Source organism: Scyliorhinus torazame, chromosome 6 (assembly GCF_047496885.1).
Source record: "Scyliorhinus torazame isolate Kashiwa2021f chromosome 6, sScyTor2.1, whole genome shotgun sequence".
NCBI lineage: Eukaryota > Metazoa > Chordata > Chondrichthyes > Carcharhiniformes > Scyliorhinidae > Scyliorhinus > Scyliorhinus torazame.
Genome location: NC_092712.1, coordinates 93,849,777 through 93,871,432, shown reverse-complemented (window position 1 = coordinate 93,871,432; position 21,656 = coordinate 93,849,777). Strand labels below are relative to the sequence as shown.

Genomic DNA, 21,656 nt, shown 5'->3' with positions numbered 1-21,656 from the left:
AGCAACATGGCTGCCGCCCGACTGCGTCGCACTGGACACAGTCTGCAGTCGCCACGCTGGGTTATGTGGCGCGGTCTGGAACTCAGCCCACCGGGGGCGGAGCATCGGGGGAGGGCCTCTAAGTGATGCGCTGACGCCGTTACAACGGCATGCGGCGCACTCCGAGATGATGCCATTTTGGGGGGGCAGAGCATGCGAAAACAGGTGCCGCACCCGATTTGGTCGTAAACAGGGATTCTCTCTCCAATCGCCAATTACGATATCGGCGTCGGGCAAAGGAAAATCCCGCCCTTGGTATGTCGAAGCTGTGGAAAACAAGTAGACTATACAATCGGAGTGATCCAAATTCTCAGAAGTGTTGGATATCGTATTATGAGGGGAAACCTCGGAACTAGCACCTAACCTGGATCCCTACTATTCCAGGAGATTGAAGCTGTCGGTATAATCAGTGTCAGAGTGATTATTTCACAACCATTGAGGAAACGGGTGTTAGAGAAGCTAAATGGGGGCAGCACTGTGGCGCAGTGGGTTAGCACTGCGGCCTCATGGCGCCGAGGTCCCAGGTTCGATCCCGGCTCTGGGTCACTGTCCGTGTGGAGTTTGCACATTCTCCCCGTGTTTGCGTGGGTTTCGCCCCCACAACCCAAAAGTGTGCAAGCTAGGTGGATTGGATACGCTAAATTGCCCCTTAATTGGAAAAAATTAATTGGGTATTCTAAATTTATCATTTAAAAAAAAAGAAGCTACATGAGGGTCATTGGGGAGTCATACGAATGAAGGAAATACTGAAGTTATTTCTGGTAGCCTGGACTTGACATGGAAATTGAAGAGAAAGTTAGAACATGTTCATCTTGTGTGAATGCAAGAAACCTGCCATCCTTAGCACCGCTGCATCCATGGAATGACCTGAAGAGGCTTGGCAACACATGAATGTGTATCTTGCAGGACCTTTGGAAGGGCATATCTTCTTGCTAATGGTCGATGCTCACACCAAGTGGCCAGCGGTCGCTGTGAGGAAATCTACCTCATTGGAGAAGACTATTTAGAAGCTAGAAGTCTTTAGTCGTTTTAGATTCCCTAAACAACAACGGACTTCAATTTGTCTCACAAGAATTTGGAAGTTTCTTACAAGAGAATGGTATTCAACTTTGAGTCCGCACCTTACCACCCTGCTACTAATGGACTCGCAGAACGTTTCATCCAAGCTGTGAACGATACCTTGACAACAACCAGGGAACAAGATTCACTGATCAATCGTCTTAACAAGTTCCTACTGGTGTATAGGAATACCGCACATTCCACGACTAAGACATCTCCTGCATTGCAAATGTTGAAAAGACAACTACACTCCGCGTTCGATCTGCTGAAACCTCTGAAGACTAAAGAGATTGTACAACAGCAACAGCAAGGGCAGGAATGTTTGCCTCCTCATCAACGCCTCCTGGTGCTCGGATGTGGTGTCCCTAGCGTGCCACTGCTCCAGAGACCTAGAATACCTGACGGTGAAATTTTGCCCTTTCTACCTCCCACGTGAATTCACCTCTGCACTCATCACAGCAGTCTACATCCCACCCCAGGCGGAAGTGAAGAAAGCACTTGATGAACTACTCTCCACCATCAACAACCAAGAAACAAATCACCCTGAAGCCCTGACAACGTGGCTGGAGACTTCAACCGGGCCAACCTCAGGAAAGTCCTATCCAAACTCCATCAACAAATCTCCTGCCCCACCAGAGGTGCAAACACCCTGGCACAAGCATCAACAGTACCGACTGCTCCATTCCCCGACCACACTTTGGCAAATCTGACCACAAGTTGGTATTCCTACTTCCAGCTTACAAACAGCAACTCTAGCGTACTGAGCCAGTTAAGAAAACCGTGCAGTGCTGGTCTGAGGAATCTGAGGACATCCTCCGCGACTGCTTAGAGTCTGTGACTGGTCCATATTCAAGGCCGCAGCAGCTAACCTGGACGAGTACGCAACCACCGTCACAGACTTCATCAGTAAGTGTGTCGAGGACTGTGTACCGAAGAAGACAATACGGGTATTCCCCAATCGGAAACCTTGGCTCAACCAAAGGTTCACTCCCTGCTGAAGTTCCGGACGGAGGCGTTCAAGTCTGACGACCCTGACCTATGTAAGAAATCCAGGTATGACGTACGGAAAGCCATCTGGGATGCAAAAAGACACTATCTCATCAAACTAGAGTCCCAGGCCAACGACACTAACCCACGACGACTATGGAGGGCCTACACAAGATCACAGGCTATAAAGCAAGGCCAGGCGGAATATCTGGGGCTGGAGCATCGCTACCCGATGATCTGAACAAGTTCTATGCCCGCTTTGAGCAGTCAGCCAATGCATCAGTGCCACATGCCCCAACAGCCCTGGACACACCCATACCCACTATTACAGCCTCAGAGATAAGAGCTGCCTTCTTAAAAGTGAATCTGCGGAAAGCGACGGGTCCCGATGGAGTCCCTGGGCGAGCACTCAGAGCCTGCGCAGACCAGCTGGCGAGTGTATTCGCAGATATCTTCAACACTTCATTCCTTTGCTCTGAGGTCCCCACCTCCTTCAAGAAGACCACCATCATACCAGTACCAAAGAAGAACAAGGTAGCCTGCCTCAACGACTACCAACCTGTGGCCCTAACGTCTGTTATCATGAAATGCTTCGTGCGGCTAGTCATGAGACAGATCACTGCCAGCCTCCCAGATGGTCTCGATCCATTGCAGTTTGTCGATCACCGCAACCGGTCCACAGCAGCAACCGGTCCACAGCAGATGCTACATCCCTGGCTTTACAATCAACAGTCGAACACCTCGACAACAAGGACACCTATGTAAGATTGCTGTTCATAGACTACAGCTCCACCTTCAACACCATTATCCCGACAAGACTAATAACCAATCTCTGCAATCTTGCACTTGACCCCTCCTAGTGCAGCTGGATCCTTGACTTCCTCACCAACAGACGGCAATCTGTCAGGATAGGCAACAGCAACTCCTCCACAATAGTCCTCAACGCCGGGGCACCGCAAGGATGTGTGCTCAGTCCTCTACTGTGCTCCCTATACACACATGACTATGTGGCAAGATTTAACTCCAACTCCATCTATAAGTTTGCGGATGATACTACTATGGTGGGATGTATCTCAAACAATGATGAATCAGACTACAGGAGGGAGATTGTATAGTGTATCGAAAAGAACCTCTCTCTAAATGTCGGAAAAAACGAGGAACTGATCATCGACTTCAGGAAGCGTAGCACGACACACACTCCCGTCTGCATCAATGGCTCCGAGTGGAGATGGTCGATAGCTTTAAGTTCCTGGGGCCACCATCACCAACAGTCTGTCCTGGTCCACTCAGGTTGATGCAACAGTCAAGAACGCCCAACAACGTCTCTACTTACTACGGAAGCAAAAGCAATTTGGCATGTCTGCACCGACTCTCACAAACCTCTACAGATGTGCGATAGAAAGCATCCTATCCAGCTGCATCACAGCCTGGTATGGCAACTGCTCGGCCCAAGATCGCAAGAATCTGCAAAGTGTGGTGAACTCAGCCCAGCGCATCGCACAAGCTTTCCACCCCACATTGATTCTGTTCCCTCGGCCGCAGAAAAATACTTTTCACTGTACTTCGGTACATGTGACAATAAATCAAATCAAAATCAAGTACAAATGGAACGGCTGGAAAACAAAGCAAAGCAGAGCATGATTTGAACTGGTTTGGGACATTCAATTTAAGGAGACAGGAATTGTTATGTATTTGCATTAATTCGACTTCCGGTGACGGCGGGCGGAAGGCAGCCACACAATGGAGGGCTCCTGTTCGGCAACGGCATTTTGGGGGCTTTAAGCCCAGTCCCAGGGTCCGCGGAGGCGGCAGAAGCAGGGAGAAGGCACGGAGGAGGCACAGTGAAGACACAGGAGGAAAAAAAGAACAAAGAAAAATGTCGAGGGTGAGCAAGAAAACGGCCGGAAAAAAAACAGCTGGAGGTCCGTCGGGGAGTGGAAAGGTCACCGCGGGGTCACCAGGAAAAATGGAGGCTGGAGCACCAGGGAAGGCCGCACTGCTTACGGCTGAAGAAATAACTAAGGTGATGGCTGCGGAATTTGAAAAGCAGTTGGCGCAGATTGCGAAATGCATGGAGACGGTGAGGAAGGAGATGAGGGAGGTTTTGAGTGTGCTGGTGGAGGAGGCGGTTTCCCCGGTGAGGACGGAGGTGGCGAGCGCAGTGGCGGAGGTGCGAGAGCAAGGGGGGGCGCTGAAGGAAGTGGAGGAGACGTTATTGCAGCACGGTGATCAACTTGCCTCGATGGGGAAAGAGATACGGAAGGTGATGGATACTAACAAGGATCTGCGAGGAAAAATGGAAGACCTGGAAAACAGATCCAGGCGACAGAATTTGAGGATTGTGGGGCTGCCCGAAGGAGTTGAAGGACCGAAGCCGACTGAGTATTTTGCCGCGATGCTGGCAAAACTATTGGGGGAGGGGGAGGATCCCTCCCGATATGAACTGGATCGGGCTCATCGGTCGTGGAGGCCTGTACCAAAGGCGAGTGAGCCGCCAAGGGTAGTGACTCTGTGCTTCCGTAGGTACAGTGTGAAGGAGAAGGTCCTGAGCTGGGCCAAGCAGAAGCGGGTGGTGCAGTGGGCTGGAGCTGGTATACGTGTATACCAGGACTTTACGGTGGAGCTGGCAAGGAGGCGGGCTGCCTTCAACCGGGTGAAGAGGGCACTGTACATTAGCAAGGTGCGGTATTGTATATCCAGCGAAGCTGAGGGTGACTTACAAGCTCAGGGACTTTTATTTTGGAACGGCGGAAGCAGCGGAGGAGTTTGCGAAAGCAGAAGGACTGTGGCAGAACTGACAAATTGGGGAATGGCCATGTGCCGATGTAACCTCATGATTGTATTTTCTTCTTTTTTGTATCACTGCGCGCGGGTGTAGAGATTAAAGGAACCAATGTGGTATATATTTGGACAAGGGAAGGGACGGGACTTTCACTCGAAATGAGGGTTCTTTGGGGTGTAGGTGGATATGCGGGGTGTGTGTGCTAAAAGGGGATCTCTGGGCTTTCCTAGGGCCGGGCAAGGGGGAAAGGGACCCGGGCGGGGGCCTCCACGCTGGCCGGTTTGAGCCGGCCAGTGAACGGGAGTGAGGTAGGGGGAGGGGCTGCAGCCATCGGAGCCTGGCAGAACCGGGTCCGAATGGTCTAGCCAGGGTGGAAAGTTGGGGGGAAGGAACCGAGGTTGGGAGGAGGAGTTTTACAAGAGGCAGTGGACAGGAGGAGCTGGAGACCTGCGGTGGGGGTGTGTGGGGGGGGGGAGGGGAGGGGGGGAGCTGTGTAAGATTAAGGGTGACTACGGGTAATCCCTGATTCCTTTTTGTCATTTGTTTATGTAAACATGTGGGCTGAGGTTTGGGGGTTGGTGGGCGGATGGGATTGTTGTTATTATGGGGACTGACATATCTTGCTGATTATTGTTTATTGTTGATGGATGTAAATGTGGGAGAAAATGTGAAAAAGGAGGCGAATAAAAAAAAAGTATTTGCATTAATTCTTATATGCTCTAATGAAGCTTATTAATGTACACATAGAACATAAAGTGCAGAAGGAGGCCATTCGGCCCATCAAGTCTGCGGCGGCCCACCTAAGCCCTCACTTCCACCCTATCCCCTTAACCCAATAACCTCTCCTAACCTTTTTGGTCACCAAGGGCAATTTATCATGGCCAATCCACCTAACCTGCACGTCTTTGGACTGTGGGAGGAAACCGGAGCACCCGGAGGAAACCCACGCAGTCACGGGGAGAACGTGCAGACTCCGCACAGACAGTGACCCAGCGGGGAATCGAACCTGGGACCCCGGCGCTGTGAAGCCACAGTGCTATCCGCTTGTGCTACCGTGCTGCCCGGACATTCATCGGAAGTGACATCATAGGTCCTGCTGCAGGAAACAGAGAAGAACATGTAAGAGAATACACACTGTAAATAAATTTCAATTGTTTTAAACGTCCGTGCTCCCTAGCATCACACCTCCAAAATACATGGATGGTTCTAGAATATATTGTTCTGAGAAATGGTCCTGAATATACTTCATGAACTCATCCTCTAGGCTACTTTTTTGAGTTTGATTTATCCAGTCCATAAACCTAAATCACTCCTAGCAGTGACTTTTTCCCTTTGCTATTTGTTGTCTCTGTGCATTCTTCCATTTATAAAATATGTACCAATCATACAATAAGATTCATTGAGATAATAATTTTGTTCTTTATTTGAAGATAAGATTATATACATACAATAGTAATTGCAGGCTATAGGAACACATCTGACCTGTAGGACTGCCTGCTGTGTTTTGTCTATGGAGTCATGGGATTATACAGAGCATTCTGTCTCATGATGGATAAGGATGAACAGCAGTTGATCAGCAGCAGATATGCTCCTTAAAGGTACATCACATCATACCATCCCCCTTTTTCCTATATTCACGTTTTATCCTTGAAGAATCAAAAACTATTTACATTACATCAGAAGAAAAATAGGTTGTGTTTGAATATACCTTTATGCAAAGCAATGAATTTTCAAGTCTTTGAAGCATACTGACAGTATACTTATGGGCACGATCTAACCAAAAGGGAACTATATCTCATAGCGAGGGCACTTTGCCCTGTATTTCCTGGCATCGCAGCGCCGGAAAACAGGCTAACGTGACTCTGGTTAGATACGGGGCCTCTGTGGGGAACACCCCGATGAGACCGCACTTAGCCCTGTTTCCTGTACTGTGGAGCTCTGCTCGCCAGAACTCAGTGCAAGAGATCGTGACGCCATCTTTCGAGTCCCCGAATCCCCCCCAAGCCCACTGTAAGGAGTTCTCTGGGGCAGTGTATAGGTGCTGAGGTGGCACCAGCAGTGCCAGGGTACCCCACTGCCCAGAAGGCAAACACTTGGGGGTCTCCGATCCCTGGGAGACCCTGTTTGTGGAGACCATTACTGAACAACACTCACCCAAGGTCTCCAAGCCGAAGGGGATAGATCCCACACCTTGGTTGGATCTCGGGAAGGCATATTACAGTGAGTCTAGCTGTCTCACTCGAATATGCATGTGGCGCACAAAGACTCCGTGAGACAAACAGAGTGAAGTCGATGAGGCTTTATTAAGCGTGTCTGTTCCCCAGCAGCCCGATAGTAAACTGGCATGCGGGGGAAGGCACCGGCTTCTTATACTTCGCCTTCAGGGCGGAGTATGAGGTCAACGGCCAACCAGGACCCGGGATCTGTCAGCCAATGACATTAGGGCTTCCAGTCCCACATGACCCCCAATACATACTACCACAATGCAGATGTGCTAAACCTGACCCCGCCCACAATGGGTGAGCTTCACGTCGCGAGATCGCGTTAGGTCCCAAGAGGCGTGGTGAGACGGGTAGATCCTGGGAGCAGGAACTCCTGGCATTTACCGGCACGTTACGCTGCCGCGCACTGCTTTTCGGTTGCAGTGTGGCCAGTAGATCACATCCTCAACTTCCAGATTAGCTTACGATGACCTTGATCTGGGACTGCTATATGTTTTCATAACATTGGTTGTTGGTAGAGCTTCACTCTTAGCTGATATTCGAGTGTGACCATGTCTTGTTTGGATTTTTAAAGTCATCATCCAATAGCCGTAAACTGGAGGCCTTCATTGTCTACAGACATTTTTACATTTATGGCTTGTTTATCTGGTTCGGAAATATCTGTTGTCTGAACAGAGTGAAATCAAAGAGGAGATCTGCTGCCTTCCAATTGAGTGTTGGAAATTTAGTGGTCTTTCTGGAACCGTTTGCAGGAGTTGAAGGAATATCTGAAACAGGAACGAGTGCTCAGGACTTGATTTCCTGTGGTTCCCTCACTTGCAATACCTTAACTGACCACAGCTTGTTGATTAGCAGTAATGGTGGCACTGTTGAGCTGTTACTATCTTCCCAGGCATTCTAGAATTTGTACCGATTGAAGCTGTGATCCTGGCATGAAAATGTACTCCCGGCCTGAAAGGAAACGTTGATGGAGAAAATAGTTTTTACAGCCATCTTCAAGCTACTGGGAGCTATTACTGCTGGGTTCTTCTTTCTCGGCCCAGTCTCGAGCATGTAATCACTACCCTCAAGACGTCCCGAAGAAACGACCTGCAACAGCACTGGATTCTCCTTTTGAGGAGTTGTGCCCAATGCTACCCATCCATCCTCCCACCCCTCCCACTCTGAGTCAGCTAACTAGTGGCTGTTTCTGCACAAACCCTTGCAGCTGGTAGACTCCAAGAACTCAAGCTTTCCTGATTTATAGTGATCTTTTTTTAAATTAAGGAGCAATTTAGTGCGGCCAATACACCTAACCTGCACATCTTTGGATTGTGAGGGTGAAACCCACACAGACACGGAGAGGAAGTGCAAAGTCCACACGGACAGGGACCCAGGGCCGGAATCGAACCCAGGTCCTCAGCGCCATGGGCAGCAGTGCTGACCGCTATTTATAGTGATCTTAACAGGAACTGGTGCCTGCTGGTTGGGTCAAGATGCAATTTCCCAGAGTAAATGTGCTGTGTGAAGGATTCCTACAGTGGTGCAGAATCACTTACACACTTCAAGGCTGTGAGTACCTGACAGTTGTTTTATTTATATTTATAGAGGGGCTGGTTTAGCACAGTGGGCTAAACAGCTGGCTTGTAATGCAGAATAAGGCCAGCAGCGCGGGTTCAATTCCCGTACCGGGAATGTGGCAACTAGGGGCTTTTCAAAGTAACTTCATTGAAGCCTACTTGTGACAATAAGCTATTATTATTATTTTCCATCCCAGGTTTCCTGTTGCATGTGAAAGGGTTAGGGCTTGTATATATTTCAATTTAATCTTCAAACATCAATGGCTAGTGTCACCACTGCTACCACTACTGCCAGCATGTTGCATTCATCTTTTTAGCACAAATGTATCAATCATACAATAAGGATTGGTAAGACAATGATGTGGGTTTTTTATTTGAAGATGAGGGTGGCACAGTGGTTAGCACTGCTGCTTCACAGCGCCTGCGACCTGGGTTCAATTCCGGCCTTGGGTGACTGTCTATGTGGAATTTGTACATTCGCCCTGTGTCTGCGTAGATTTCCTCCGGGTGCTCCAGTTTCCTCCCACAGTTCAAAAATGTACAGGTTAGGTGGATTGGCCATGCTAAATTGCCCCTTAGTGGGAGTTATGGAGATGTAGCGAGGGAGTGGGCCAGGGTGGCCCAGATGGACAGGGTGGGGTGCTCTTTCGGAGGGACGGTGCAGACCTGATGGGCTGAATGGCCTCCTTCTGCACTGTAAGGATTCCATGTTCTATGATATACATACATTGGTAACTGGGAGGCCATGTAGGTATGTAGAGCGGGTGAAATGAGGACCCAGAGGCAGTAGCCACCATCTAAAAGAGCAGGTGAAGAGGACCTGGAGGCAGTTACCACCATCTAAAAGAGTGAGAGAGGTGTAACGGAGTCATTACCAGTGAGAGGAGCAACGGGAACATCAACAGTGAGACAGGAGCAATGGGGCCATTCACAATGAGAGAGGAGAAGCGGGGCCATTCACAGATAGAGATGAGCAATGGAGCCATTTACAGCGAGAGAGGAGAAGCGGGGCCATTCACAGAGAGAAGCAATGAGGCCATTTTCAGCGAGAGTTGAGCAATGGTGCTATTCACAGCGAAAGAGGGGCAATGGTGCCATTAACAGCAGGAGGGGATAAGCGGGACCATTCACAGAGAGGAGCAAAGGAGCCATTGACAGCGAAAGGCCACTGCCACCCTCATGAGATCATGAGGCCTCCACTGAACTTTATGAATTCATTCGAAGGAGGTCCTATAAGAAGGAGAAAGGAGGACAGTAGGAATATGTGTGCTTGTATATCCAAGGAAAATATAACAGAGCCTGGTCTCCAGTTGTCTTGGACTCCCTTTCCATTGGATCAATGTGCTGCTCTGTCAAGCCCGGGTGGCAGCTGGTGTGCAATGATCACACCACATCAGACAAACTCAAGCACTGGCATCTTCCACCCTTTACAATGAAGCAACGAGGTTCATCACCACCTGCAGCATGCTAGCCAGCATTGACCACATTGATCAGTGCTGGTAGGCAGGCCACACCGTCCATAGGCCTGACATGAGACTCCCAGAACAAGCGCTCTACTCGGAGCTTGTATATGACAAGCGAGCCCCAGGACGGCAGAGGACACCCTCTAAGCCATTTTGAAAAAGTGCAACATCCCCAATGACACCTGGGAATCGGTGGCCCAAGACCCCTCGAAGTAGAGGAAAAGCATCTGGGAAGGAACTGAACAGCTCAAGTCTCATCACCGAGAGCAAGCTGAATCCAAGCGTCGACAGTGAAAGGAGCGTGTGACAACCCGGGAACTCCACCCACTCTCTCCTACAACCACCTGTGACAGAGACTGTAAGTTGCGCATTGGACTCTTTGGCCACCTAAGAACTAATTTTTAGTGTGGAAGCAAGCCATCCTCGACTCTGAGGGATGCCCGAGAAGAAGAAAAAGACATGTCTGACCTATGGAACTGCTGCTGTTCCACCTACAGAGATTTGGGATTATATATTATGGGCACGATTCAGCAGATCAAAGTTAATGTCCTGTTTTGAAAGCGTTTGGTGAGGAGTATTGCGAGATCGCAGCACATATTCAACAGCATTCCCCCCACCTGAGATTCTCATCTTTACTGGCTCTCCCTGTCCGATTCTCCCAATTCAAGCCTCAGCTGCGAACAAGGGGAAGCTGCTTTTAAACGCTCCCTCACCACTCACTCCCAGTCAACACACAAGCATGGCAGCGCGCAGACTTGCTCCTCGCTTTCGGAATGCCGACCTCACAAGGCTACTCGATGCCGTGAATAAGATACAGGGCACCCTGTTCCCCGAGCAGCAGGGTGAGCAATGGCGCCTGGGAGGCAGTGGCAATGGCTGTCAGTGCGGGCATCATGACGAGGAGGACCGCTGTCCAATGTCGGAAGAAGACCAACGAACTCCAATAAGTTGCAAAGGTAAGTTACCACCTCTCTCTTAGCATTAGTTCCGCCTACCACCCCTCAAATTCCTCCCAAAAACCTCCTTTCCTCCTCCAATCGACTGGCACCACATCTGATCTTTGTGTTTGTTCCTCAGAACCCCATGGCACCCAACAGAACAACCCCTCATGTCCAGGAGTTATGCTCACAATTGCTATCACAGAATCACAGGATTTACAGTGCAGAAGGAGGCCCATCTAGTCTACACCGGTCCTTGGAAGGAGCACCCTACCTAAGCCCACACTTCCACCCTATCCCCGTAATCCCACCTTACCTTTTTTGGACAGTAAGGGCAATTTAGCATAGCCAGTCCACCTACCCCTGCACATCTTTGGACTGTGGGAGGAAACCGGAGCTCCCGGAGGAAACTCACGCAGGCACGGGAAAAACGTGCAGGCTCCGCACAGACAGTGACCCAAGCCGGGAATCGAACCCGGGTCCCTGGCGCGGTGAAGCCATTGTGCTAACCACAATGGTACCGTGCTCTTTCTGCTATAGAGCCCCCTGACCTATCAAGCATGCAGCTCACAATACCTCTCTTTGCCTCCGCAGGAGAAGAGAACTCATAATAAATGCAGAAGGCAAGACGGAGGAGGAATCCCAGAGTTTTGAGTCCTCGCCCCCTATGAGGAACGGGCCCTGGAATTTGCAGGGTTTCCCAAGGAGAGAGCAGTCACCGACAGCAAGGTTGGCCTGTGCCAGAGAGGTGAGGATCCACTGCCCCTTCAACCAGTTACCGGTCTCAAGTGAGTTGTTCATGTCAAACAGGGCAGCATGGTAGTACAAGTGGCTAGCACTGTGTCCAAAAAGGTTAGGTGGGGTTATTGGGTTATGGGGATAGGGTGGAAGTGAGGGCTTAAGCGGGTCGGTACAGACTCGATGGGCCGAATGACCTCCTTCTGCAGTGTATGTTCCATGTTCTATGTGAAATGATCCTTCCCTCTCACTGACCACATGTCCATTGTCTTATAGGATCACCATCTGTTGAGTCTGGGCCATCCGGAATCATCCGCCTCCTCCTTCCCCGTTCCCCACCCAAGAGAACAACTCGGAGGAGGGCTGCGAGGAGACCCTCGGTGATCTGTCACAGCTGTCGCCCACATTCCACCAGCGCAGAGACACACACCTCGGTGGGCGACATTAGTGGACAGGCTTCTGGGGCACAATCTGGTGAGCACCATATAGTTGTTAATGCACATCAGGTGGAGGCAGGAACATTCAAGGGAGACAGCAGTCAGAGGTCTGCTGGATCCCAAGATATAGCTGGGTCCCAGCCAGATACCGAGCCTCTGGACAAGGTTCTCCCCTAGCTGATGCAGATTGTAGGACACAGCCGTGACATTCAGGAGGGGGTGTTAGTGACATTCCAGCGACTTTAAGGTCAACTGGAGAAGTCCCAAAGGGGCAGCTGCAGGAGATGGCATCAACAGTGGACCGAGGCCAACACTGCTAATGTGTCAACTGCAGTGGAAAACCTAGACACGACATCCGTATCTTGAGTGGTAATGCCCAAGACATAGCTCCATCTGAGGGCCTTGACATCATGTCTCAGTTGCTGAGGGACGTGTCCCAGACGAATGCTGAGGCACTCCAGAGCATGGCCCAGTCACTGAGGAGCATCGCTGAGGGCGTCGACACCATGGCGCAATGGTCAGCCTCCAGGACTGGCAGTGCCAGATGACTCTGAGGCCTCTGGAGCTTACTCCAGCTGCTGCTCCATCCCATGGAGTCCCCAAGCACCCTAGGGCACTATGAGGGAGGAGGAAACACTGGAGGCCAACCTGGGGCTTGCTACCAAAGAGACTATGGCGGTCTCCATTTCTTCAAAATCCCCCCTCCTGACACCGGCGCATCTCAAGGGCAGCGGGCAGAACAAGGTGGCACAGCGACACTTGTGATACCGGTAAGTCAGTTGAGACCCCCCCTTTCCCCCTCCTCCAGAGGACATCCGCCAAGGGTATCAAAGGCCACAAGGCACGGAAAAAAGCAGGTTGCCTCCACCTCTGACATGCATATACATCTAGACGCAGCAGTAGACCACGGGAAAAAAGTGAGGAGTACTGAGTGGGCACCGGGGGCGGTGGTCGCTATCTGTAGCTAGGGGAATGGAAATCTGTCGCAATAAAATGTTCACCATTAAAACAGGTAACACCTCATTGGATTGGATTTGTTTTTGTCGCTTGTTCAGAGGTCAGTGAAAAGTATTTTTGTGCGTGCAGCTCAAACAGATTGTTTAGTACATGAAAAGAAAACACGTGACAATAAACAAACCCAAATCCAAAAGGGCTCACCTGCACAGAAAAACTTTGGATGGGCAGCAAATAGCCATTCCAGAGACATGATAAGTTGTTGGCATGTGCTTAACTGTGCTGCTGTTTCCCAGTAACCTCTCCATGTTATCAGTGAGTCATAATACATGTGGTTAATTTTAAATTCTGAGAGTTGCACTTTCCTGTTGTGAATGTACAATAAATTGGAACAATAACATTTTATTGCAGCTGCTGTTCTCCACTTTAATCCATTAATTTTTAATCTTTGTTACATTACTTTCTGTAGGACATTTACTGTCTAGCTGGAAACTAAATAAAACCAACAGCATCCAATGTATAAAATACACATATATAGGGCGGGATTCTCCATCGGCCGACGGCAGATTCAGGAAACGCGATTGAGCGGAGAATCGGTTCCGACGCAGAAATCGTGGTGGGTGCTGGTTTCACACCAAATCACAATTCCCCGTCGCCTCGACAGCAGCGTCAACGATCCAGAACACATATATAAACACCGTTGGCATATCATTAGCAGACTTGACCCGGTATTCTCCAGGACTTCCGCAATTCTACGCCTCGACTGGGGGAATCCCGAGGGCGAGGTTCACTTGTACTTTTAAAAATTGTGAAACTGGAGCCGTGGCTGAGAGAGGAGGTAGGACACGGAGAGGTGCGACCATGGGATGCCAGTCCTGACACTGGCTGATGGGTGGAAGGTGGGGTGAAGCTGATGGGAGAACGGGCCATGTGGACTGAGTGGCCTGCCCACGGGACTGGGGCAGCTCCAGGAGCCGTGGCCTGCAAGACAGCCATCTTGCTGCACACCCCACTGACCACACATCAGGGGAGAGGGGGGGGGAAGGAGGATGGGGGGGAAGAGGGGTAGGGAAGGAGAGGGGGAGGGGGGGGAAGGAGAGGGGGAGGGGGGGAAGGAGAGGGGGAGGGGGGGAGGAGGAGAGGTGGGGAAGGAAGGGGGAGAGGGGGGGAAGGAAAGGAGAGGGGGGAAGGTGGGGAGAGGAGGGGAGAGGGGGAAGAGGAGGGGGGGTGCAGAGAGGGGGAGGAATGGAGGAGAGGGAGGGAGGAATGGGGGAGGAGAGGGGGCGGAATGCAGGGGGGGAAGGGGGGGCGGGGGGAGGAAGATGGGGGAAGGGAGGGAGGGGGTGAAGGGGGAGGAAGGGAGGGGGAAGGTGAGGAGCAAGAGGGGGAGGAAGGGGGAGGGGGGAGCAAGGTGGGGAGGGGGGAGCAAGGTGGGGAGGGGGAGGAAGGGGAACAGGAAGGGGGAGGGGGAGCAAGGTGGGGAGGGGGGAGGAAGGGGAGCAGGAAGGGGGAGGAGGGGAGGAGAAGGGGGGAGGGGAGGAGAAAGGGGGGAGGGCAGCAGGAGAGGGGAGGAGGAAGGGTGGGAGAGGAAGGGAGGGAGGAGGGAGAGAGGGGGGAGTGGGGGAGGAAGGGGGGGAGAAGAGAGGGAGGAAGTGGGAGAGAAGAGGGGGAGAGGGTGTAGGAAGAGGGAGAGGGGGAGAGGGAGGGAGAGGGGGGCAGGAAGGGGGGAGTGGGGGAGGAGGGGGGAGAGGAAGGGGGTAGGATGGGGAGGAAGGGGGGTAGGGGAGGGGGTGGTGGTAGTCGATATTAGAGGTATTACGGTACCTTGTAATGCTGTAAGACCATTGGTGTAGGAGGTACTGTTTTCATTGGTTAAGCCTGCCTGCTGGGTCCGCCCAGTAAGGCGGAGTATAAGCGCCCGTGTCTCCCCAGCAGCTGCCATCTGTACCTGCGCTGCTAGGGGAAACATCTAGTGTAATAAAGCCTTCAATTGTCTCCAATCTCGCTTCTGGAGTTATTGATCGAGCATCAATTTATTACACTAGATTTTAAAGAATGGAGCTCCGAATCAAGCCGTAGTGTCTGCAACTCAGCCCCCACGCGGCAGACTCAGCGGCAACCTTCAAGCACTGGCTGGCGTGTTTCAATAGATATCTCAGGACGGCCACAATTACACTCACGGAGGACCAGAAAATGCAAGTTCTGCACTCGAGGGTGAGCCCAGAGATCTACACTTTCATCGAGGAAGCGGATGATTTTGAGGCCGCAATGAATCTGCTGAAAGGACACTATATTCGTCCTGTAAAGCAGGTCTACGCCCGACATCTACTAGCGATGAGGCGACAAATCCCTGGGGAAATCGCTGGAGGAGTTCTACCGTGCGCTCCTGGTGTTGGGGAGGAACTGTAACTGCCCGCAAGTTTCGGCCAGCGATCACACAGAACTTTTGATCCGGGACGCATTTGTTGCAGGTATGCTGTCCTCCCAAATCCGCCAGCGATTGCTGGAGAAAGAGACACTAGGCCTCAAGGAGGCACGGGCCCTTGCTAGCTCCCTGGATATGGCCTCTCGAAACGCCCGCGCTTACGTCCCCGGTCGCGCGGCAGCCCCTTGGGCAGCGTGGACCCCCCCCCCCCCCCCCCCCCCGCGACCGTCTCCAATGCATCCCCCATCCCCCCACAAGCTTGTGCTGCGAAACTGCCAGGCAACCCCGGTGGGCTCCGCTGCCATTTTTGTGGGCAAGCCAAGCACCCCCGACATGCTGTCCAGCCCACTCATCCCTCTGCAAAGGATGCGGCGAAAACGGCCACTTCGTTGCGGTATGCCAGGCCCGGGCGGTCGCTGCGGTCTCCGGAGGCAAATCAGGACCGCCACCACAATCCTCTCCACGGGTCACGTGCGGCCAGCAGGCGCCGCCATCTTGTCTCTCGGACACCACGTGTGATGGATGGGCGCCGCCATCTTGTGCACCCCCAGCCATGTGCGACCAGTGGGCGCCGCCATCTTGGCTGGACTCTCAGGACCCCGACTCGGATTACCACACACCGCCCGAGGAGAACATCCAACTTCTGCCACGACTAGCCTCGGTGACCCTGGACCAGTCTCAGCCCCGAACACTCTCGATTGCAATGATGACCGTGCTCATCAATGGGCATGAAACATCCTGTCTGATCGACTCTGGGAGCACGGAGAGCTTCATACACCCTGACACGGTAAGGCGCTGTTCTCTCCCCGTTCACCCAGTTAACCAAAAAATCTCCTTGGCCTCCGGATCTCATTCAGTGGAGATCAAGGGGTTCTGCAGAGCGAACCTCACAGTCCAGGGAAGGGAGTTTAAAAATTACCGCTCTACGTCCTTCCCCACCTCTGCACTGCCACACTCCTAGGGTTAGATTTTCAATGCAACCTCCAAAGCTTAACCTTTAAATTCGGCGGCCCTATAGCCCCCTCACTGTCTGCAGCCTCGCGACCCTCAAGGTCGATCTGCCTTCCCTGTTTGCGAACCTCACCCCGGATTGCAAACCCGTCGCCACCAGGAGCAGACGGTACAGTGCCCAGGACCGGAACCTTATTAGGTCGGAGGTCCAGCGATTACTGAGGAAGGTGTCACTGAGGCTAGCAACAGTCCCTGGAGAGCTCAAGTAGTGGTTGTAAAGACCGGGGAGAAGCATAGGATGGTCGATTATAGCCAGACCATCAACAGGTATACGCAGCTTGACGCATATCTTCTTCCCCCGCATATCCGATCTGGTCAACAGGATCGCACAATACAAGGTCTTTTCCACGTGTGGAACTAAAGTCTGCCTACCACCAGCTCCCCATCCCCCCTAGCGACCGCAAATACACTGCTTTCAAAGCAGATGGGCGGCTCTACCACTTCCTAAGGGTTCCCTTTGGTGTCACTAATGGAGTATCGGGCTTCGAATGAGAAATGGACTGAATGGTTGACCGGTACGGTTTACCGTCCACGTTTCCGTACCTCGATAATGTCACCATCTGCGGCCATGACCAGCAGGACCATGACACCAACCTCCGAAAATTCCTCCATACAGCAAAAATCCTTAATCTCACATATAACAAGGATAAATGCGTGTTCAGCACCGACCGTCTGGCCATCCTCGGCTACGTAGTGCTACGTAGTGATGGAGTTATATGCCCAGACCCTGAACGCATGTGCCCCCTCATGGAGTTCCCCCTCCCACACTGCTCCAAGGCCCTGAAAACGCGGCCTGGGATTTTTCTCTTATTATGCCCAGTGGGTCCCCAACTATACAGACAAGGCCCGCCCACTAATCCAATCTACGGTTTTTCCCCCCGTCAACAGAGGCTCGCCAGGCTTCAGCCGCATCAAAGCAGACATCGCAAAGGCCACGATGCATGCCATTGACGAGTCCCTCCCCTTCCAAATCGAGAGCAACGCGTTCGATGAAGCTCTGGCGGCCACCCCTCAACCAAGCGGACAGACCCGTGGCCTTCTTCTCACGCACCCTCCACGCTTCAGAAATCCGCCATTCCTTAGTTGAAAAGGAAGCCCAAGCCATAGTAGAAGCTGTGCGGCATTGGAGGCATTACCTGACTGGCAGGAGATTCACTCTCCTCACTGACCAACGGTCGGTGGCCTTTATGTTCGATAATGCACAGCGGGGACAAGATAAAGAACGACAAGATCTTACGGTGGAGGATCGAACTCTCCACCTACAACTATGAGATCTTATATCGTCCCGGGAAGCTAATCGAACCTCCTGATGCCCTATCCCACGGCACATGTGCCAACGCACAAGTGGACCGCTTCCAAGCCCTCCATAATGACCTCTGCCACCCGGGGGTCACTCGATTCCTCCGTTTCATTAAAACCCCGCATCCTGCCCTACTCCATCGAGGAGGTCAGGACAGCCACCAGGAACTGCCAAATCTGCGCGGAGTGCAAGCCGCACTTCTGCAGGCCAGAGAAAGTGCACCAGGTAAAGGCTTCCCCTCCCTTTGAACGCCTCAGTATGGACTTCAAAGGGCCCCTCCCGTCCACATGTATTTCCTGAACATGATTGACAAGTACTCCCGGTTCCCATTCGCCATTTTCTGCTCCGACATGACCGCAGCCACCGTCATAAAAGCCCTCCACAGTATCTTTCTGCTGTTCGGTTTCCTCGCCTACATACACAGCGATAGGGGGTCCTCCTTTATGAGCGACGAACTGCGTCAATTCCTGCTCAGCAAGGGCATTGCCTCGAGCAGGATGACTAGTTACAACCCCTGGGGAAACGGACAGGTAGAGAGGGAGAACGGAACGGTCTGGAAGATCGTCCAACTGGCCCTACGGTCCAGGAATCTCCCAGTCTCCCGCTGGCAGGAGGTCCTCCTGGATGCCCTCCACTCCATCCGGTCACTGCTGTGCACCACGACCAACCAAACACCTCACGAACGTCTCCCTGTCTTCCCTAGGAAGTCCTCCTCCGGGACTTCGCTCCCAACCTGGCTGGCAGCTCCTGGACCCATCCTGCTCCGCAAACACGTGCGGGCGCACAAGTCGGACCCATTGGTTGAGAGGTCCATCTCCTCCACGCTAACCCTCAGTACGCCTACGTGGCGTACCCCGACGGCTGACAGGATACGGTCTCCCTACAGGACCTGGCGCCCGCTGGATCCTCACACACACCCCCACCACCAATCCCACCCTCCCTCCCACCGGCGCACCCCACAAACGCCCCCTTCCCAGGTGGACCGGTCCTCCCACCGGTCCCGTCTCGGGGTGATGAAGCTGCCGAAGAAGCCAAACCCGCGCTCCCAGAGCCACAGATGCCCGAGCCGGCGCCTGCATCACCACCGAAGCTACGACGATCGCAGAGGACGACCAGGACTCCGATTGACTAATTGCTTCATTCTGAACTGTAAATAAATTTTGTAAATAGTTGCGGTGTAACGAGGCAAAACCACTGTACTGATGTATACCGGGTACCTCCATAATCATAACCTCTACCACTTTGTAATGCGAGGCCATCACCCCCGCCGGACTCTTTTTTTAACAGGGAGTGAATGTGGTAGTTGGTATTAGAGGTATTACGGTACCCTGTAATGCTGTAAGACCATTGGTGTAGGAGGTACTGTTTTCATTGGTTATGCCGGTCTGCTGGTTCCGCCCAGTAAGGCGGAGTATCAGAGCCCTTGTCTCCCCAGCAGCTGCCTTCTGTACCTGCACTGCTGGGGGAAACATCTAGTGTAATAAAGCCTTCAATTGTCTCCAATCTCGCTTCTGGAGTTATTGATCGAACATCCGGCTGAGAGGAGGGGGATAGGGGGGGGGGGGGGGGGAGGGGGGAGGGGGGAGGAGAGGAGGGAGAGGGGAGGGGGAGAGGAGGGAGAGGGGAGGGGGAGAGAGGGCTGGGAGAGAAGGGAGAGGGGGAGAAGAAGGGGGAGAGGGGTGAGGAAGGGGGAGGGGGGAGGAAGGGGGGGGAGAAGAGGGGGAGGAAGTGGGAGAAGAGGAGGAGGAGGAGCGGGGAGGAGGGGGGAGAAGAGGGGGGAAGAGGAGGAGGGGGAGAGGGAGGGGGAGAGGAGGGAGGGGGAGAGGAGGGAGGGGGAGAGGGAGAGGGGGACTGACCAGGTGCAGCACCGCTTGCAACCCCCTCCATGATACATAACTGCCGAACTATGGGGGTGTGGGGCCCTGGTTTGGCAGTAACAGGGGGTATGATCCATGGGATGGAGGATGATGACAACAACCCGCTCTGCGATGAGCTTTTGTGCTCTACGGTGAGCTCTGGTGCTCTACGATGAGCTCTGGTGCTCTGCATTGTTCCACAACGTCTGACTCCTGTCCACAGTAGCACATTCCGCCATCCACCTGGGTGATGCCTGCGTGCGAGCTAGCCATTCCATCACATGGTCCCATAGAATCCCTGGGGTGGCGGACCGGAGTGGTGAGCGCTGGCTGAACTGCCTGAGCCCAGCACACCCCACCTCCAATGTCCTGAAAGACGTGCTGTTAGGGGAATTGGACATTCTGAATTCTCCCTCTGTGACCCAAACAGGCGCCGGAATGTGGCAACTAGGGACTTTTCACAGTAACTTAATTGTAGTGTTAATGTAAGCCCTACTTGTGACAATAATAAAGATTATTATGTCCACCCATTGCACTACCCCCCCCCCCCCCACACACACACACACCTGGGCAACCCAGACCAGACCATCCCTCACACCCATCTGACAGAGCACCAAAGCAGGTTGTAACATGTGAATAGGTGCTTAGTGTGAACAAATATTTACAGATTTGTGCCCCAGCCCCCATCTCTAAACTGTGCTCTGCACCCGTGCCAAATTAACTGGTGTCTAACTTTCTGGCCTTACGGGCCCTAACGCTACGTCCAGGGTGGGTCCACAGATGGTACATCAGGAGTGGAGGTAGCCTGCTGTGATTCCCACCCTGCGACCTGGGAAAAGAGAACCGGGGAAGGGGGGTGCGGAAAGAGAACCGGGGAGGGACGGTGAGAAAGAGAACCGGGGAGGGGGGGGGGGGGGAAGAGAACCGGGGAAGGGGGGGCGGAAAGAGAACCGGGGAGGGACGGTGAGAAAGAGAACCGGGAGGGGGGGGGGGGAAGAGAACCGGGGAGGGGGGGGGGGGGGAAAGAGAACCGGGGAGGGGGAGGGGGGGGGGGAAAGAGAACCGGGGGATGGGGGGGGGAAACGGGGAAGAGAACAAGGGAAGGGGGGTGGGGGGGGGGCAGAAAGAGAACCGGGGAGGGACGGGGAGAAAGAGAACCCGGGGAAGGGAGGGGGACGGGGAAGAGAACCGGGGAAGGGGGGGGGAAGAGAACCGGGGAAGGGGGGGGGGGGAACGGGGGAAGAGAACCGGTGGAAGGGGGGGGGGGATGGGGAAGAGAACCGGGGAAGGGGGGGGGAGAAACGGGGAAGAGAACAAGGGAAGGGGGTTGGGGGGGCAGAAAGAGAACCGGGGAGGGACGGGGAGAAAGAGAACCGGGGAAGGGGGAGGGACGGGGAAGAGAACCGGGGAAGGGGGGGGGGAAGAGAATCGGGGAAGGGGGGGGGGGGAAGAGAATCGGGGAAGGGGGGAGGGGACGAAGAGAACCAGGGAAGGGGGGGGGGGACGGAGAAGAGAACCGGAGAAGGGGGGGGGGGAACAGAGAAGAGAACCGGGGTAGGGGGGGGGACAGAGAAAAGAACCGGGGAAGGGGGGGGAGACGGAGGAGAGCCGGGGAAGGGGGGGGGACGGAGAAGAGAACCGGGGAAGGGGGGAAAAGAACCGGGGAAGGGGGGGGGTGGGGCGGAGAAGAGAACCGGGGAAGGGGGGGGCAGAGAAGAGAACCGGGGAAGGGGACGGGACGGGGAAGAGAACCAGGGAAGGGGGAACGGAGAAGAGAACCGGGGAAGGGGATGGTGACGGAAAGAGAACCGGGGAAGGGGGGGACGGGGACGGAAAGAGAACCAGGAAGGGGGGGGGGGGGGCGGAAAGAGAACCGGGGAAGGGGG

General features: G+C 53.3%; 1 protein-coding gene across 1 annotated transcript in view; it reads left to right on the top strand.

The window, feature by feature from the left end:
* The first annotated feature begins 1,135 nt into the window (after positions 1 to 1,135).
* LOC140425842 (OTU domain-containing protein 1-like) overlaps positions 1,136 to 21,656 on the top strand; it is a 22,138-nt gene continuing 1,617 nt past the window's right edge. Inside the window, exon 1 of the mRNA XM_072510229.1 lies at positions 1,136 to 1,390. Within this exon, the coding sequence (XP_072366330.1) occupies positions 1,136 to 1,390 (255 nt within the window). The remainder of the gene's footprint in view (positions 1,391 to 21,656) is intronic.